We start from the raw sequence: 19,479 nt of genomic DNA, 5'->3' as shown, positions 1-19,479 counted from the left end.
TTTGAACCATTTGCTCACCTGGGACCGGCATGTAACACTTGGGCGTGAAAAATTCAAGAACCAGTTGGATTTTTTTGGTTGAAATAATGTAATAAAAGCCGTTTTCCAAATCCAGCCGTCACCAAAGAACAGGTTCGTACCCCTGATTTGACAAAAAATAAGGACAGTGACATTTTTCAGTTTTCAAATGGTTTATTTATGAAACACTACTACGATATAAATAGTGGTTTACAACTGGTGGTCAGTACCTCGGATGATGATAGCAAAGAAAAAAGGCAAAAATGTCCATTGTTGACAAATGTAAAAATCTACAAATCGAGAGTCCCCATTAGAAAATGAAATCAAATTATATATACACAATTATATACAAAGTTTGAGAAAACAAGTCCAGTTTTCTGTACAGAGATTTTTTTTTTCCAAATCTGATCCTGAAACTACTACTCCCCAAAAGAGACTTTCTCCTTTTCTGTGCTTGACAGGAAAGAAAAAAATATGAATAGTGTTCATAATTATGAAAACAAAAAAATTAAAGATCACCGCACGACAAACTACAGAACCACACTACCCACAAACAATACCAGTGGGGTTTAGAAGAACCTCACACTCCTTCGCCATCTTGTGCCAAATCACAGTGTGATGAAACTATGTGGGGTCAGTTAGTTTTGCTTCAGAGGATCAGTGTGCAGGATCCAGGCTGATCTCTCAGCCATCCATCATAACGACTTGGGAGGGAAAAGAACACATGGCATGCATTTGGCTGCAGTTCGCCAATGCGCCACTTGGTGTCACTAAACCCTACACACCCCACCTTTAGCGGCACACCTGTTTTCTCTCTGCTCTGCTCTCTGCTTGCTGGAGCATGTCAGTCAGCTGACTGTCAGGGATCTTTTGTTTTCTTCGCTACAGAAAGGAGGCGACTCCTCTTTTAGAGTGAGGACCGTGTGTTTCACGCACGGCAAAACAAACAACTTTAGCGTTAGGAACACAAAACTACAGACCATGTGGGGAGCGAAAGTCTCTGGAAATGTCCACAGAAGCTGTGTTTTGTCTCTGTACACGGTAAACAATGAAAACAACCCTATGTGCTGAGTGGCGGCTGAGCACAGGAAGAAAATTAGTAACTAACACTTGTCATTTTGAAATGTGTCTTTCCACTCGTGTTGCAGTTCTCTGGCGCTCGCAGAGTTCAAGTCCCACTGGGGGTAATTGGTCCAGCTATCTCAGGTTATCCAGTTTAAAAATGGCTCGGTTTCAATACATTTTAATTTTTTTTTCCCTCTTTTTCATCCACAGTATTGTTGCAGCTGCTGCACTTGGTCCGTGACTTACAGATGACAACCATGGCCCCAACGGGCGCCGGTCCTAGGTGCCACTGTCCGTCAAACTGGAACAGTCTGAGGAGGACGCCGCCGGGGCTGACGGCGGCGGCGTGCAGCTCTGGACCGGAGAGCCGTCTTTAGGCCAGTGGAGTCGACTCAGACGCTGCTGCAGTTCGTCCAGCTCGGACGGCAGGGGGATGCCCAGCTCCTGGTTGAGGGAGAGCGCTTCGAACCAGTCCTCCAGCTTCTGGAAAGATGGACTAAAGGAGAGACGAGGGAGGGGAAGGGATCAGCGGTTAAAACCTGACTGACGAGCCTGGAGGAAGTATGAGGAAGTCATCGGGTTGCAGAGGCGTGTCACGACCAGACGGCATCTGAAATAGGTTTGTTACTTCTCACATAGCTGCTCCTGCAGAGTTACTGTTTGGATGGACTGCAACACAAATCTGCTGTAAAAGGGTTTATCTTCAGAGTGTGTGTGTGTGTGTGTGTGTGTGTGTGTGTGTGTCCAGCAGCCTGACATTTCTACTGACCACCACCTCTGCAAATACTCTCCTTTCACGGTGAATGACACGCAGGCGGATCTAACAGCAGCTGGGACTCACCGGGTGTCTGGCGTGAGATCGCAGCACGCCACGGCCAGAGGGAAGAACGCCGGAGGGCAGTCCTCGGGGACAAACTTCTCCACAAACTTGCCGACATTCAGGCCAAAGTCGAGTGTCCTTGGGAGACACTCGGGGTCCGCATAGACTTTTCCAATGATCTGAATCACAAGATAAAGATGATTAGGAAAAAAAATAGGCGAGTGTTTAAATAAATAAAGACAAACACTTTCCAGTCCGAATAAAAACGGTCTTACCTCACAAAGCACAATTCCAAAGGAGAAAATATCCACCTTCTCATCGTAGCGTTTCCCTGAAATAACACCGAGTAAGTAAATCTGCACTCTCATAGCAAGTCAACCCGAGCGTTTCGTTGGCAAATCTGATTTTCTCCATCGTAAACTCACCGTTAAGCATCTCGGGAGCCATCCAGTAAGGGTTTCCAACAACAGTGTATCGCTTCTTCCGGTCCATCCGCCTGAATACCCTCTTTTTATTGGAGGGCTTCTCGGGGGGCGGTTTCACTTTCTCTTCCACGATCAGTCGGGACAGCCCAAAGTCAGCCACCACCACAGTGTTGTCCTGTCAGAATAAAAACAGCCGGTCATGAGAGAATGTGCTTCAATTGCCTCCTTTTGAGGTTACATGTCACAGTTCTCTCCCCTACTCTGTATACTGGAGTGTGTATCATAATGTGGTGAGCAGACGTCGGATCACCTACCAATTTAACCAGGCAGTTGAGAGAATTGAGGTCCCTGTGGATGATGCTCATTGAGTGCAGGTAAGCCTGAAAGAAAAAGAACCAAAATGATGCTTATTTGAGAAAAGAAGCTTAAGTCCTAATTAAAACTAAACTTACTCAACAAAATTAGCTTTAAATGCATTCTTCAGTGTAATTGACCTACTTTTAAATCAGGTTTATTACTGAGAATGTCCACAATTGGCATTGATAGTCAAGCATTTCATTTGAATTTTAGTTCTTGCTGTATATCCCTTTGCAAATAACTACAAGTTTAGAAAACACGCTCCCTGCATCAGAAGTCATTTGACCTGATAAACTTTCTAACATCTGAGCAGTGAACAAGTAAACGGGACTGATTCAGTGTCTGTTTCTCCATCTACCAGCATTGTTTCATTTTGATCAGCCAGCCTCTGCTGTTTGTCAGATTCTGAACGTCACACTGACAGGAAAAGCTCCTCTAATTATAATGAAGCAAGGACTTACCATGCCAGACGCGATGCTCTTTGCGAAGCTCACCCTTTGCTCCCATGGAAACGGGTCCTGTTACAAATAAAAGGAAACAAAGGAGAAATCAAGAGAAGCTCTTTGGGAGGCCGCTGAAAGAAGCTACTACAAACACGATTCTGCAACAAGGTAGAAACGGCATTAACCCACAAGGCTGAGCAGTTCTCCCACACATGCGCAAATACTTTCACTGTCAAAACACTCTCCCTCTGCTCAACGAGCCATGTGACGAACTCCACAATTAAACCTGGGAAGCAAAACTTTTCTGCTTTCCTGTCGGAGCTGCTGGAAATACAAAGTAGGCCATCAGAGAGCTCAGCAGAGTTTACTCTGGGTCGCCTCGTCCGAGCTGCAGCTCCTTCACCGCTCACTGAAGAGGTTTTTTTTTTCCCCCTCTTCAGTGAAAACGGAGATGAGGTTCATGTGAGTAAACAAGTTGAACTCACCACGTCTCTGATGAAATCCTTTAAAGTGCCGCCCTCAATAAACTCGGTGATCAAATTGAGCCTTTTGTCCTTGTAGAGCACGCCGATGAACTTCAGGACGTGGGGGTGATCCAGGCTCCGCATAACTTTGACCTGAAAATCAAATGTAGATGGTTCTGATTACGATAAGCAAGTTATCCCTAATCTGTTGTGGTGGAGTGAAACTCAATCCTTGACGACGACAACAAAAAAAAAGGCTTCAAATAAAATTAAAGTCAGCCAAGTGTTCCCACAAGAAAAAAAAGAAGGAAAAGTCTAAGAGAAGTGATTGTTGGGACATGTGGCGGGCGTTAATAAACAACTCTACAGAGACAGAGAAGTCTGTTCAGTCTGTCCTCCTGCAGACTACTGACCTCTTTGAGAAAGGTTTTCTGGGTTTCTTCGTCGCAGCGGATCAGCTCCTTCATCACCATCACCTCCCCCGTGGCTTTATGAGTCACCTGCGTGTGCAAAGGGAGCGAGACGCCCTTCAGCTGAAGCCCACCACAGCCACCAGCGGCCGCTATAAAACCAACGATGAGCTGACGGAAGGCGAGGCTGACCTTGATGGCCTGTCCGAAAAAGCCCTTTCCTAGGATCTCTCCGTGTATGAGGTCACACGGTCGGAAAATGCGATGAGAGCAGCTGTTGGGGGACCTCAGGGACTCGGAGCGCCCGATGTCTCGCGTGATGAAGAGCGTCTCTCTGGGAGAGTTCGGTCCGGGGGATTTACACGTGCTGTTGCTGCGTCTGAAATCGACAACATCGTTACAGAAACTTCCCCGCTTTACCTCCGCAGACTCGCCACGGCGGCTCCGACGCACCTCAGAGATCTCCTCTTGAGTGTGGTGTCGTCAACCACGTCCGGTCTCTCCAGGACGGCGTCCGGCGGCGAGGACAGGCGCATGCGGGAGGTGGCCGGCGCGCCCAGCTGTCTCGGTGAGCCCAGTCTCAGCCGGTCTAACCGCTGCCGGACCGGGTCGTACTCTATCAGCAGCTGCAGCGTGTGACTAGTACGGTGGATAAGTTCGTCCACCTAGATGAAAAAAGACAGAGCTTGATGCAACTTCGGTGAAATCAAAGCAGCTGCAGACCAACGGCGACAGTTTTACATCATAGCCTCCCGTTAGTCTGAGTGATTAATCAACTCAGGCTTCATTACATCAAATAAACAAGCAGTTTATGATATAAACGACATGATTTGCGATAAATAAAAACACTTGAGAGGATGACGTTAATGTCTCTGAGATTTGCTGATCCAAACAGCACTGCACTTTCTCTCGCTCTCAGTGTACACAAACTCTGATTAAGCTCATTTTTCCTTCTTTTATTTTTTTCCATCACATGTGCATCTGGAGTTTCCACCAGCAGAAGAGGAGCAGTCGACTGACTTTGATTTTTTTCGGTCACTATTTCTTGATTTTTTTTTTTTTTTCTGCTTCTGACCACTGAGTGAGGTATGAAATTATTAGAGCTGTTATTCGATTAATGATTTAAAAAAAAAAGTTTCTTGTGCAACTTTTGTAAATTCATAGGGATTAATCGCATATTTCTTTCACATTTAAACATATTTCTAATTTTCAGAGCTTGGATACACTCCGCCTGCAAGCAATTTACTGTTATTTTCATAACAATGAAATATCTGAAATAGCGTGCGTGTGAGATCGTGGGAAAATGAGACTATATGTGCGGCTATTGAGCATACCTACCTCCGAGTTCAAGTGTGTTCAAGTATGTATGAACGACTAAAGAATGAGAAGAACGCCAAAACTCACATGTGCAGTTGCATGCTCAAAACAAGAAGAGAGATGCAGAATGCACTGCAGGAATGCATCAGAGAGGAATCTCATTAACGTGTCAGAGGAGTTCAATCAGTTCAGCGACACTCGGTCATATTTCCAGATATAGGAACGGTTGAAATGATTCAACTACTATGACATTCCTCCTACTTGGACAAATGAGAACTGACTTTAAGGAATGTTTCATGTCGAGCATCGCTCTCTGAGTGGGACACTGGTCGTCTTGTCTCAACTGACCTCCTCCTCCATTAGTGTCCCAACAGGTAGGCCATTGATCTCCAGGATCCTGTCTCCCACGTGGATGGCATTTCGCACTTCTGGGCTGATCAGCATCCCTCTGACCCTGGAGGAATCAGAGTGTCGGTAAAGAAGAAGTTAATCGATCAAGTATGTTACAGAGATCAGTCAAACCCTCGTACGCAACAACAAACCACCAATGACAACTTTTTCTTTCAGAGGGGCACTTAACGCACCCGTCATTCAGCAAACCCATAATCAGACTTGCGTAAAAGCATCACTCACACCGTTTCCGGAGGTCAGACACAATGAACTCGCCACTTACTCTTTGACCTGGACGCTCGCCGTCCCGCTGACGTCCCTCATCACCGACACGGAGAAGCCCCTCTTGCCATTGGCCGCAGAGGGGATCGAGATGAGGGTCACCGTGTGGGGCAGCGAGTCCAGGACCGACTCGTGCGAGCGTTTTTCCAACATCGGCGTGAGGATCACCTGCTTGTAGCACTTTCCACTGCGCACATGAGAAGATGGAAAAGACTTCTACATTAAGATGCTCCTGTCTGTGACACATCACTCTTCAAAGAATGGAAAATGTGCTCATGCAATGAACGGGTGATTCAGTTTAACAGCTATTAAATCCTGGTTTTCTTTACTAAGCTGGGAAAATTAGATAGAGAAAGACTGGAAGACAAAAACCTTGCTGCCGTTCTGTGATTTTTGATGTTCCTGTAACATGTGGTCCCTATAAACTCTATGCGAATATTCAGACAGACCTGTGCAGGTGACTTACCAGTAGAGCTTTGACCTTTCCACCAGGGCGTAGGTATCCCTGTCTTCAATCACCACCCTACAGCTCAGGCAAACAAAACATTCGGGGTGGTACTTGTATTCTCCGGCCACCTGTAACCAGAAACAAAACCAAATTCCCATTCAGCGAGGAGCAGGACTGACTAAAGCTCACACTTCTGCCCGCTTCTCGTGGGCTCTGCTCATCAGGTGTGAGTGTGTTGGGTTTGCGTGCTTCCTCTCAAGCTCCTCCCACTGTGACACAGCGGTTAACACCTGCTTCGCTCCCGGCCTGTCTGGGAACGGCGCTGACGTCAGGCCTGCAGGTCTGAGCCGCTCGTGTTGTTGTGGATCTCGCCTTTGATCCGCTGAACCCCTCTAACAGAATGTCATGTGCTTTCTCTCTCTCTCTCTCCCTCTCATTCGCTCACACCTCCCTAATGACTGATCATTTCTCTTTCTCGAACTTATCTCACTCTCCCACTCATTCAGCTTTCTCTCATCTCTCTCATGCAAGATGAGGTCATGTAGCCCTTCGGCGAGAACCAAATCTAAAGACGCACATATAATATAAGGCTAGTTCTGTTTCTATGATGTTCCTTTAGCAGTTTCACCACCATTCAAGTTTTAATTTCTTCCATCTGTGAGCAGCTCCTTTCTTTTCTTGTGTGTATTGAGAAAAAAAAGCACAAAAAATAAATTAATAAAACACATGTTTTTTTTTCCCTCCTTTGTAGCGAGTCCTTCAAGTTTGCTCCATTTGCACACAGCCCACTCCAAATCTGCAGGGATTTACAGCAGAGTATTGATCTGGAACACAGTCTTCAGATCGCAGCGTGGCGTGTTTTTCTCAACTCCGATCTGACTCACTACATCAGTGCTGGGAAGGGATCCCATGCTGCTACAGAGGAATTACAGTGAGCTCACAGCCAAATCACTGTGACACCTCAGAGCTCTGTTGTAACCCCCTAACCCCCCCCCACCTCCCCCCACCCCGGCCTGAGAACGGAGTCACCGCCGGCTGCAGTCATAACCTGTCTGAGGCAGAAGGACAATCAAACTGGGCTTATGTAAAATGATTACCATAAGAACGCCCTGAAAGCGCTAAAACAACACTCAGCGAATGTACAGATGGAGTAATAATTACACAGGACAGTGACAACAGTGTTCTGGACTTGAATGCATACGAGGCAGCAACAGCTCTGCATGACCCTCCTCCACTGATGAGGCCACAATGATTTTCTTTCTGGCAGGGAGGCCGTGGTGCCAGCTCAGCTCTGCCAAAAACACTCCGTCTCACAGGCCGATGGAGCAAGATGCCAGTCCCACATAGAAGTGTCCGTTATGCGTGTTGCTTGGTGGCAAAAAGGAAAAAAACTTCGGCCCGGTTCCGTGTCTCACAAGCGACCCGGTTCGAATGTGAACAGCAGGAGGTGTCGCCACCTGAGTTTCACATTCACAGGTATTACAGTCAAAGCTGACGGGATTTCAGGGGTAACTCTAACCTGTTTCACCACTGTGAGTCCAGAAGCCTATGATTACCAACTTACTAAACTTCAAGAGGCTAAGAATGCATTATTTTACTTCCCCAAAATTGCAGAGTATTGCTTTAATAACAAATATTTGATCTCTGCAAAGCCATGAGCTCAGATCATAATACGACTGTGGGCAATGTCCACGGAGTGCCGTCACCGCAGAGGACTCGACATGATGGGCTCCAAAACCACCTCGTGTTCCAGCGTCCTCCCACCACATTCCCTGTGAACTCGGAGAGGTGAACTGTGGAGAACTTGTGTACGGAGCGGGAGCAGAGTGGGGCCCTCAAGGGGGGGGGGGGGGGGAAACTAATTGAAAAGCGGAGTCTGCAGCTCATTCTGCAGAGTTCAGTGGCGGCCCATGTAAAGTATCACTCATCTGTAAATGTAATAAGTGCCACAAAAACAGGCCCCTGCCTTTTCATGTGTGTTGCTCTCAGTGAGGAGCGGCGGAGAGAAGAAGGAGCGGAGGGAGCAGCGACACGCTCCGCAGGCTTTCTGGTATTATTTAAGTGGAGGGGCGAAATGTTGGCAATTGTTCTTATACGATCGCAGCAACGCTGATGTTGAGAGGCAGGAAATCACACGTAACAGGGCGATTAAAGAGTCCTGACCTATTGGTGAGACTGCAAGCTCCGACAGATTTACAGCAAGCTCAGACATTTCCAAAAAGCTACACTGTGCAACGTGGATATGATATAGCTGGGCATCACCTCAGCATGATGCCACTGAATCACAACAATCAACATCAATACACAACAATAAGCCTTTTCACAGCATGTAATTAGTAGAGGTGAATTTGTTTTTTTAATGGAATGGGCATTGCTTCACTAATTTATCTCAATACATCTAGTACTACAGACACAGATCTGACTGTGGCCGAAAATCTGGAAGAAAGAAGGTAAAGCAGACGTACCATTGCAGGTCCGGTCATGAGCAGAGAGCAGCCGTGACAAAACTCTCCAAACTTCTCCCAGTAGTGTTTGCCACAGTACAGCTTGCCATCCTTCTCGTAGTACCAGTTATTCAGGTGGTCACAGCATTCAGAACACCTGAGAAGAAAAGAAACCTTCGTGGTTAAAGCTGCAATGCATTAATGCAACATTAAGAACAAAGGGAAGACAGGTTTTTGTCATCGTATTCAAAGTTTGGTGATACTTCCACCCACAAATTCATACGTCTGCGTTGACAGGATGAGCTGGTCCATCAACTGTTTAGGGTGCAAATTAAAATACTGAAGGTTTTCCTGCAATCCCTTAAGTTTGAATTCCTCTTCGGAACATAAATCCCACTAGCGAGTAAATTCAAGTCAGCTGCACAAACAAGAAATGGCCTGAACTGAACTGATGCCATCCATCTTCCTGATGCCACTTTATCCAGCTTATGGTTGCTGGGTACTGGGGTATTTCAGGCAACTATGGGCGAAGGCGGGATGCGCCCTGAACAAGTCGCCAGTCTATCCAGATGGCAAACAAAAGAGAGGGACATAAACACACAGAAACATTCACACTTTAGACAATTTAGAGTCGCCAATCAATTTCAAATGCATGCATTTTGGACAACAAGTCCTCCAAGGATATTGTAATTCTGAGACCAGAGCTGTAAACACTACGTCACCGTGTGGTCCAGTCGATTCAAACATGTTATTTTGGATCATCAATTGAACAAATATTCAACATAAAGCACAAGTAGGTGAAAGCAGAGAGCCATGTACACGATGAGAACAACCTGAGCATCAGAACTATGTTACATTTTTTGAATTCCCTGCCTTCATCTCACATAAATATCATACCCCCCAAGTATGCCAAACAGCTCGAGCTCATATAGAAACCATCAATCAAATAGCACTTTCCTCCTCTATGGCTGGATGAGGCGGGAACACTGGCCGGCGGCATTTTTCCACTCAGCGACACCATGTACTTTCTTTGTTTAACAAGGTGTAAGGCACAGTAAATACCTTATCCCTGAGATGTGCAGGATCCTGCATGTGCGCTGTTATTAGTGCATTGTAACAAGAGTAAAAAAAAAAAAAAAAAAAAAAAAAAAATGTTCCACCATGGAAAAAGAAAAAAAACGGGCACGCCTTCCCAGACGGTGGATTCAGAAAGCATTGCGTTATTACGCTCTGCAGAGTCCCACGACGGCTGCCAAATCTCAAGGCAATTTCCAGCACCTTAATGGGATCCAGGTTGTTTAAGGAAACGTGAAAAACACAGCGACAGCAACCTATAGCCGGGCAGAGAACCAGCTCTCCGCAGGCATCGTCCGGTTGTTTACTGTGCAGATGCTGCTTGCAATCAGTTAAAACTTTAAACTACTCGTCTGTTCTTGTAGCTCGGTGTAAATGCCATCAAGCCGCCCCGTTAACACTGAGGTCAAAAGGTGCTAACTTTAAAACTTCAACCTTGGGATCACCCAGGAGCAAGCGTGATTTTCTCTGGACAACTTCCTTGGAAAAATCTACGTCCATGCAACTAACATGTCAATTTTCCTTTGACTGTTCCTCCACCTGCTGATTGACGAGAGATGTGATCTAAAAAAACATTTCGCAAAGTGAGGGGCCTCTTACACCTCCAACACAGGGACAAAATGTTCAAAACGAGGAATGCTAAAGCTGCCAGCGACCTGGGAAGCACCTGCAGGCTACAAGCGTTCCTTGAACAAGCTGCACTGGTTTTGCAAAAAACGGCGGTGGCGAGTTTGACTACAATCACAGATGAGCCACTCCGTCAGAGATTTGCTTACTGAAGCTGTCAGCTGCTGCACGAATCAGACTTTGCAAATGCACAGCCACTCCCTAACCTTTTGTTTTAGCAGGAATACTTGCAGAGATTAAGGTATTTGGGTGATTTCATGCAGACAAATGGATGTCGGGGAAGAATGTCGAGTATCTTTATTTGCAACAGAGCAATGGATCACACTGTTTGCTGCACTGTAGATACTTTTATCAGTCACCAGGCACACAAAACAAACAGTAATTCTACATAAGACTTGTGAAAAAAGTGGCATATGTTAAAAAAAACAAACATGTTTGTATGTCTTAAACCAACAGTGTCAAACTCCTTTTAGTTGAGGGAGAATCTAGAGGAGTCAGACCAGTGAAATGACAGCAAGGACAATACACACACATCCAAATGTTTTAGTGCAATTAAATAGAATACATGCATGAAAATGTCATAACTTCAATATAAGCATGTCAACATCATGCCAGCTTTAATGTTTGCAGCCTGATGCAAAATCCAGTGGAATGTCTCCGTCAATCCAGCTGCAACTAAAAATGCAACAATGACTCAACTGCATGCGCAGCCATCTCACAGGCTGGACTGAATCCTCCGGCGTCCCGGGTTTGATCCTCGCACCATGAAGGAAACACTTTTGCTCAAAATATGTTTTTGCTCTGCAGATTTTAATCATGAATTTCAGGAAAATTTCAAAGTAAACATTCTGAAACTAAAACTATACATTTCAAAAGAAGACCGCCAGACGTTGGAGAGAAAAGTGCGGAACAGACAGAATCAGATCCAGAGACAGTCCACCTGTTTTTAACATCAGTGCTCATCTTAACCTGCTTTACAAGTAGAGAGTGTGACAAAACAATCTGTTGCTCTGAGGTGAAAACACCCAAGTTCACCAACAGAAGGCTGAAGGAATTATCTTCAAACATCTTGACTTTATCTTGATGCATCACTGCAAGAGGAAACAGAGCGGAGAGTCTAAAGTAAGGCAGTGAGTGAGTCATGAGCAGCCAGGCTGCTCTACCAATACTGAAGAAAAATTAAGCTCAATAGCAAATAGTATAAATAATCCAGCTCACTGCACCCATTGAGCTGGAATATTGGATGGATAGATGAATATCATCCTGCTACAATGGCAAAGATTGAAAAAAAATTATCATTATTATCTGTTGATTCATTAATTTAGCAGATGAATCCTTCTCAAAGAGCAAAGTGCCCGTGCTCTATGAGCACGAACAGCCTCAGAAAGAGGCCATAATCAGAATAAATGTCATCAGGCCAACATGAACGCTAACAGGATGTAAATACAAACACACAGGACTGAGAGGTTGACATGTAATTATCAGTATCAATAATGTCCTGCTGTGATATCACTGTACTCAATCTGTTCCATTAGACAAATGTGTTAAAAGAGACGGCGAATGTCCAACACTTTTCTTTTCATGTGCAGCAGAGAAAACTAAATTATCCAGCTTTTCCTGCACACCAACACCATTCTTTGACAAAAAAAAAAAAAAAAAACCCAGATAAACTACAATTATAGTCCATTATATGCCGAAAACACATAGATGAAGCGATGAAAGCATGCTTACGAAAACACCTTACTTCCCTCTACATTTGCTCTGAATGAGGGGCGGGCGGACTGCACTCAGGTGGCTGTTCAGAGAACAATGCGCTCGTCCCGCCTGCACAAACACCACAAAGTCAACATTACTCATTTCCTTAAATCCACATTCCTGCCGGAGTATATTCTTTTGATGGCGAGCGGAGATAGCAAGAGAGAAACCATTACAAGTGGCCTTCAGGGACCTGCACGTATCCCACTTTTAATGGGACACGTTATCTCAGTGTATGTGTGTGTGTGTGTGTGTGTGTAGTGATTTCAATAACAGATAACCTATCATCTTAAAAGTAAATATTACAATAGTCTGTAGACTGAATAATTGTTGCCATTATTAGGCTAAATTCATTTTATATCTTGGATGGACGTTATGGATTTAGATTTGTTTTTCTTGATCTTTTGCTGTTGACAACAAAAATCACTGAGCTGCATGAAAACTGCAAAATTTAAGATTAAATTAATTAAGCTTATATAAAGTGCCACCTAGCAGGTATGTGCAAAAGAGGAATAAGGCCAAGAAACAGACTAAAACAGCCAGCAGTTCCTTTTTTTTCCACTTTTAAAATTCTCAAAATCACCACATGTTTTTCAGCTGTTTCTTCGTCTCTGTGTTGACTTTAATGATGTAAGTGTACTTCGCCTCACATCCAGTGCAGACTGAGGTTTTAGCTCCTGGTGATGAATTCTCATCAAGCTTCTGAAGTGCGCACAACTTAAGCTGCAAATTCAAGTATAGAATTTGCATTTCTGTAACTTGTCAACGGCCTTTCTCCTGTATCAGTAATTGAACAGTGACGCTGCAGAAAACGTAGCTTAAGATAAATCATCAGCAATGTATTTAACCCACCCATGCATTGTGGTCAAGTCTGAAGATAAGATCTGCAACACTCCACAGTCTGGGAGAAGAATAGGATCGGAAATACCCAACTTTCCTTGGGATAAAACAACAACAAAGCAGTAGCTGGTGTCTGAGACAGCGGACTCGCATCTCTGAATCGCCGTCTAGGAATGCAGAGCGCGGCAAAGTCCGACATGCCGTTACCTATAGGGCTCAATAACGCTGCAAGGTTTACTGGAACAAGAGTGACGTTGGCTCGGAAGAATGTTAAAGTAGGTGGAGGTACAAGAAGGGCAGAGTGGCAGCATGTGCACAATGGAGAATAGGCACGCCACAGGGAACTGCAACGGCAAGGACATTCTCTCCAGCTTCTTTTAGCAGTTGTGTATTGCATTGAGGCAAGCAGTGATCAGGATCTCATGTAACCCTAATAACTAATAGAACATTTAATGTAAAAATATCACAGTTCAAATAAATCTTTAAGAGCAGCAGTGAGCAGCACGGCTGTCCCTCTCTGCCTCTGATAATACAAGTAGCAGTGAGAGTTAGTGAAGAGTCAGCATTTGGAAAGAGAGAAATCCAGGTTATGTAAGGACACAGCTGCACTTTGGATCGAAACTCAGAGACAGACATTTCAGCTGTCAGAGACAGACAACACAATCAACGGTAAATTTAGTCTATTCTTAGATTTTCTTGACATGCCGTAAGACATCCAGAGCCAAACCTTGCTAATTTTTGGATATACTTCTCAGCATGTGGCCTCTGAGAGAAGAAAAAGCTGCACTCTATGAGCTCAGTTTACATTATGAGACATCCAGTTTTACTGTTTTATAAGGTTAAAAGTACTTAGTTACATGAAGTCATTCCTTTGTGATTTTTGGTGTATGTCACCTTCTACACTTCTGTTGCTTTTTTTTTTTTTTTTGAAACTTCCTTCATGCTTTAAAATTCTATTTTGGGTTTAATTACTTTGGTAAATCAACAGTTGGCTATGCTGCTGTAGCACTTTCCCCCAACAATGACACTATTGCTGTTCTCAGCCCGGGCCTTAGGGGGGTCTGTCTGTGCAGAGTTTACATGTTCCCCCTGTAAGTGCATGGGTTTTCTCTGGACACTCTCATCTCTTCTCTTAGTCCAAAAACAAGTATTTAAGGTTAATTTACTGTAGGTGATAAAGTGTTTGTGTTTTCCCTGTGGTGTGCTGGCAGCCTGCCGAGGAATACCCTGCCTTTCCTCACGGTCACCCATTGACAACCAGCTTGTTTGTGGGTACAGTGTGTATTTGCTGTTGGTACATATGGCTTCAAACCTGAGGTTGCAATGTAGCAGTTTCAACAATCAAGTTAAATTCAAGCAAACTCCATCGATTCTGCGTAACTTGCAGTTTTGCCCGATCACCCCAACTTGACAAAACTGCAAGGTCGTGCAGAATTCAGGATATCGCCAAGTAAACTGCACACTTGGTGTATTGTAATTAATATTACACTGAAAACATTGAAATAAAAATCTATTGATCATGTTAACGTGCACACTCAGAGTAGAGTGTGAATGTTGAAGGTGTGATTGCCTATTTTTCTCCATTTGCCGGACATAAACTGCTGACCAGTCAACTGCGGAGAACTTAAAGTGGTTTAGAATATGGGAGGGTGGATATGCAGTTTTTCCACTTTATTGTTTATATTTCTGGATGTTGGTGTGTGTATTATTAGATGCTTTGTGTGCAAAAGTAATCAGTAAACTGTTTATGAATAGAAAGTGATCATTATCAATCTCTTGAAGCTACTACTTCAGCTGCTGCGGGACTTTTTGCTCTTTACATTTGTAATGGAACTATAATCCTGCAGTCAGCTGAATCCTCACATGACACTTGTGTCCAGCAGCAGTGTGACAACAGCTTTAAGACCATGTTATGGCACCTGGAAATCAGTGAATGTAAACAGTCAACTAAGATATAAGACTGAGCAGAGAGCAGGTTCTCTGATGCACAACGCCTCAGCATGGGGCAGTGACCTGTGACAGCCACAGGACTCACATCATGTCCAAGGTGGCAATCATTAGCTTCAGAGCAAAAAAAGGGACAAAGTCCTGACAGATCTATATCCAAAACACACACACACACACACACACACACACACACACACGTAAAGGTATCCAGCTGTGACAGTGGCAGGAAAAGCACACTGTGTGTGGAGCATTTTTAGAGAAACACAAACACAATGGCGATCTGTTTCCAACACATCTATGTCTGTGTGTGGACGTAAGGTAGAAGCTTCTGGGAATATCTACAAGGCCATTTATAGCTGCAGCCACACAGAGAGAGGGGTCGACACAGTGACCGAGAGAGAGAGAGAGACCCTCTCAGCTCTGTCTGCGCCGATTAAAGCCCAGAAGCTGCTGGGAAGCGTGTCTAAACTCACAAAGTGGCTCCACTTACTGAAAGCAGGAGTTGTGCCAAGTGTCTTGGTGGACTTTGATGTGAAAGGAGTCTTGGATTTTTCCTCCACATCCCACACAGTAACAGTGACCTGCGAAGAAAGATATGAGGCTTTAACCAACAGGTACGGCCGCAGAGGCAACGGAGCTGCAGATAAAGACGAGCTTTAGGTGCTACACTGAATCCAATGAAAAGGGATAAATGAAGGGAAACAATGTGAAACGCCGCCTCGAGAGTAGAGTCACAACCTGAAAACAGCCTCACCTTCTGCTTCCTCCATCTCCCCCGTTAAAGCGTCGTCGATACTCAGGTCTTCTCACAAAGCTCTCATGCTGGACAGCTGTCATGAACCGCTCCAACCCCCGACTCCCGGCCGAGCCTCCCGGCAGCAGCAGCAGCAGCCTCGGACCTCCAGTCCTCGACACCTCCGGGAACGACCGAACGGACGGACGGACGCCTCGAGAGCTCCTCAGAAAACACCGGAGTGAAACGCTCCCGCACGGAGCCGCTTTCTGCCGCTGGCTGGAGGACTGACGTAATGCGAGCTCCGAATTCCTGTACGGCGAGCGGAAAGGCTCAAAGCAGCACCTGGAACACGGAGGAAGCGGAAGGTCGCATGCTGCCTGCCACCTTCTGCACAGCGGTGGCGCCATCTAGAGGCCGCGTGCACACTCTGCACCAGACCAGAGGCCTGCGTCAAAACATCCAACATTCCAGCTTCAAAATTAAGAATTGTTCTGTATAGTTCTGCGATTCATGCATTTATCCGAACAGTAAAGTATAAGTAGTATCAGACAAAAATAAATAACAATGAAAGAATAGAAAACATAGACAGAACAGAGCTCCCAAAAATAGAAATGAAAATAAGAAAATAGAGAAGAGAATACAGATGAAAAAGAAGGAAAGAAAAAAATAGAAGTTTAAAAAAAAATCTGAATTGTGCAATATACTATAATGGGTAACCTTCGAATAATTTACGATCCTCAATGAGCATCAAATGGGTACAAGACGTCCCTGAGGACAGATGTGCAGTGGTGGCATAGAGAGCCGTGAAGCAGTGTCTACTACAGCAAGCAATGACAATTCTTTTGAGACACCGTTTAGCAAAATGCTGTATGAATAGATAAGATGACAAGATAACGAATGATATACAAATTATAGACAGGTACTTGGTACTCTTGGTTTATTGTCGATGTCCCTGGTATGAGTCCAGTTTCTTCTTCTACTTCGATTTCCTCCTGGTACTCCAGTTTACTTCCATGCTCCAATAACCTGTAATTCAGGTTAATTTGAGATGTTCAAATTGGCTGTGGGCTTGTGTGATGGCTTGTATCACAGTTTTTACCCTGTGACCTTCAGTGATTCATCTTTAGAACACCGCACAGGTTGTGTTTTGCATTAGTCACACGGGATCGGGTCCAGCTGTACTCTCTAAACTGGATAAAGCAGATATAGATGGATAACAAAAGTGCAAACTTATGTTGCAGTTGCAAAGTTAAAGATTTACAATTAGGGACTGCTGATATTTGCTTAGCTGATTCAACTGTCCATGTCTGTTGCCAATTTTCACGTTTTGCTAATTTATCTCATTTGTAGCAGAAAAAATATCGGCAAACCGCAATAAATAAAACGTTTATGTTGAATCAACTGATCGTTGTTTTCCTGCTATTTGTGTATATAGGTCTTCAAGGGTGTGTTGCAAGAGTTTTTGCAGTGCAAAAAAATTAATTAAAAGAATAATGTATTTACATTTCATACTGACAAAGCAACAGTGACCCACCAAGCACAGTTTGGCCACCCATCATCCAGTCTGGTTTCATTTACACTGGAGCCCATTTAGCCTGACCCCTGATGAAAGTGAGAGTAAACTCCAGATACAGACAGACAATTACTCACATACATTAAAAACATTCAGCACTTAGAGCTCAGAGTTACCTAAACAAACTTGTCTCTGGACTGTGGGAAGGAGTTCATATACTCCTGGTCGAGTTTCAGAACCTAACGAATTTTTTTCTTTTGAATTTAGAACCTTTTGCTGAAAGACAGGAAGTCATCCACAAAGTAATCCAATCCAATTCAATTCAGTTCAATTCAATTTTGTTTTTATAGCGCCAAACACAACACAGTTGACATTTACAGAGAAAAACCCAACAATTCCACATGAAGCATAAGTAGTGGAGAAAATCCAAAGGTCCCTTTAAAGAAGAAGAAACATTTTGCAGAACTGGACTCAGAGGTGGTGAATTTCTGCTATTCTGGTTGGGGTTTGGAGAAAAAGATGTAGAACAGACAGATAAATTGCGGGGATGAACTCAGGTGGGGTGGAAGGATTCAAACCCATAGTGACCAATTCTGTTAACAAGTCTTTAGATGGCGCTCAACGCAGGCATAGGAAGAACATGCAAACCTGGATGAACTGGCCTGGATTCAGATGCTATGAGTTGTCAGTGGTGATGACCACTCATTCATTTTTTTTTTCTTGAAACAATTCCTCTCTACTCCAGTTTGGCTTTAATTATAATGCATCTTGGGAAAAAAAGGGTAATTATTCACTGATCTCTCACCCATAAACATTACTGTTGAGCATCTGCTGTTCTCTGTGTGTCAGCTGTGATCACAGGCTAGTTTAGAAATTGGTCAGTTCGACTTGCAAATGTGTGTTGAATGCATGTTATTATCTGCAAAGACGTTTTACAAACAAATAAATAATTGTGTGTCAATAAGTTTATGACTGAAAAAAAAAATCCTATTTGTTTGGTATCTTAGGTTTCAAGTTATTTAGTCAGCAGAGGCTTTAATGAGTACAAGGTGTTGATGAGGAACCAGTTGAAATGTGTTTGTATTCAGAGAGACAGAGGTGCGTGAGTGCGCGCGCGCGTGTGGTGGTCACCTTTCAAAATAAAAGCTTAGCAGGCAATCTCTAAAACACGTTGAGTTTGGAGGTCACATACGGCCCACGTAAAGATCTTGAGTGAATCAAACCGGTAAAATATAAGTGTCCTGATAACCTTTGAATCAAAACTTTAAACTTTGTTCTTCCTCAGAGTATATGGGATGACAGTGGTCCCGTTCTTGCAAAACCAAACTATTACTACAGAAAAGTAAACCAACACAATCTCAACATGAAGTCAATTTTATTGATACCGTCAAGTACAAAATACAGTTTGTAATTTGACAGATCACTTTTGAAAAAAAATATTTATTTGTAGTAGGCTATAGGTCAAATGCCTTGGATCTTGCGTATTATTATTACTATTATTATCATTATTATTATTATTATTATTATTATTATTATTATTATTATTATTATTATTATTATTTGACCAATAATTTCAACTATTGCAACTATTTTATATTATATTACATTTCATTTATTTTTTGAGCTGTCTTTTCCTATAAAGCATTTTTCAATGTTGTCATATCCTAAGATATTTTTCCAACGTGAGGATGGCAGATTCAAACGTTTTTTCATTAAAAATCAGAAAAGGCGGGAAGACTGTGGTTTTATCTTGGAAAACACGCACTTCACGCACCTCCGCGTGCTTGACACCGCTCCGCGTGGTGTTTCACACAGAAAGTAGAGGGACGCTCTGCAGTTAAGTCACATTACACAAGACTGAGCTGGGAACACACGAGGTGGGCTTTGCACGCGCATACAAATCTTTCTTCATACTTTACACCACATTAATGACTTTCTAAAAAAAAAAAAAAAATCATTGTGATGAACTAACTAGACCTCCAGGGGTTTAATTTTATTTCTGTATTTGGTACATCACATGGTGCATTCAGATCAATACAGTCCTGTTACAGTGATGCATGCACGGATTTTTTGTTTCTGAATAGCGTGCAGCTATTGGGCCACA

General features: G+C 43.7%; 1 protein-coding gene across 1 annotated transcript; it reads right to left on the bottom strand.

Moving 5' to 3' along the window:
• Positions 1–180: 180 nt before the first annotated feature.
• On the bottom strand, positions 181–16,136 carry limk2 (LIM domain kinase 2). Its single transcript, XM_030104878.1, has 16 exons — positions 15,881–16,136; positions 15,617–15,707; positions 8,905–9,040; positions 6,458–6,567; positions 5,993–6,178; positions 5,668–5,773; positions 4,456–4,667; positions 4,195–4,381; positions 4,006–4,092; positions 3,614–3,745; positions 3,147–3,203; positions 2,643–2,708; positions 2,329–2,503; positions 2,179–2,234; positions 1,925–2,082; positions 181–1,579 (listed from the first exon to the last, which is right to left on the bottom strand). Exons 1-16 carry the CDS (start codon positions 15,894–15,896, stop codon positions 1,363–1,365), a joined length of 1,992 nt encoding a protein of 663 aa, XP_029960738.1. The 5' UTR covers positions 15,897–16,136; the 3' UTR covers positions 181–1,362.
• Positions 16,137–19,479: the final 3,343 nt, after the last annotated feature.

The sequence above is a fragment of the Salarias fasciatus genome, chromosome 12 (genome assembly GCF_902148845.1).
Source record: "Salarias fasciatus chromosome 12, fSalaFa1.1, whole genome shotgun sequence".
Taxonomy (NCBI): Eukaryota; Metazoa; Chordata; class Actinopteri; order Blenniiformes; family Blenniidae; genus Salarias; species Salarias fasciatus.
Note: the sequence above shows the minus strand (reverse complement) of the source record. Positions and strands in the feature narration are given on the sequence as shown.

Excerpts from the sequence above, each read along its gene's own strand:
- limk2 (XM_030104878.1), bottom strand. Across the intron at positions 6,179-6,457 it reads GAAAGGTCAAAGCTCTACTG|TGGAAAGTGCTACAAGCAGG; the intron begins GTAAGTCACCTG and ends TCATGTGCGCAG. Across the intron at positions 2,083-2,178 it reads TTGGAATTGTGCTTTGTGAG|ATCATTGGAAAAGTCTATGC; the intron begins GTAAGACCGTTT and ends CTTGTGATTCAG.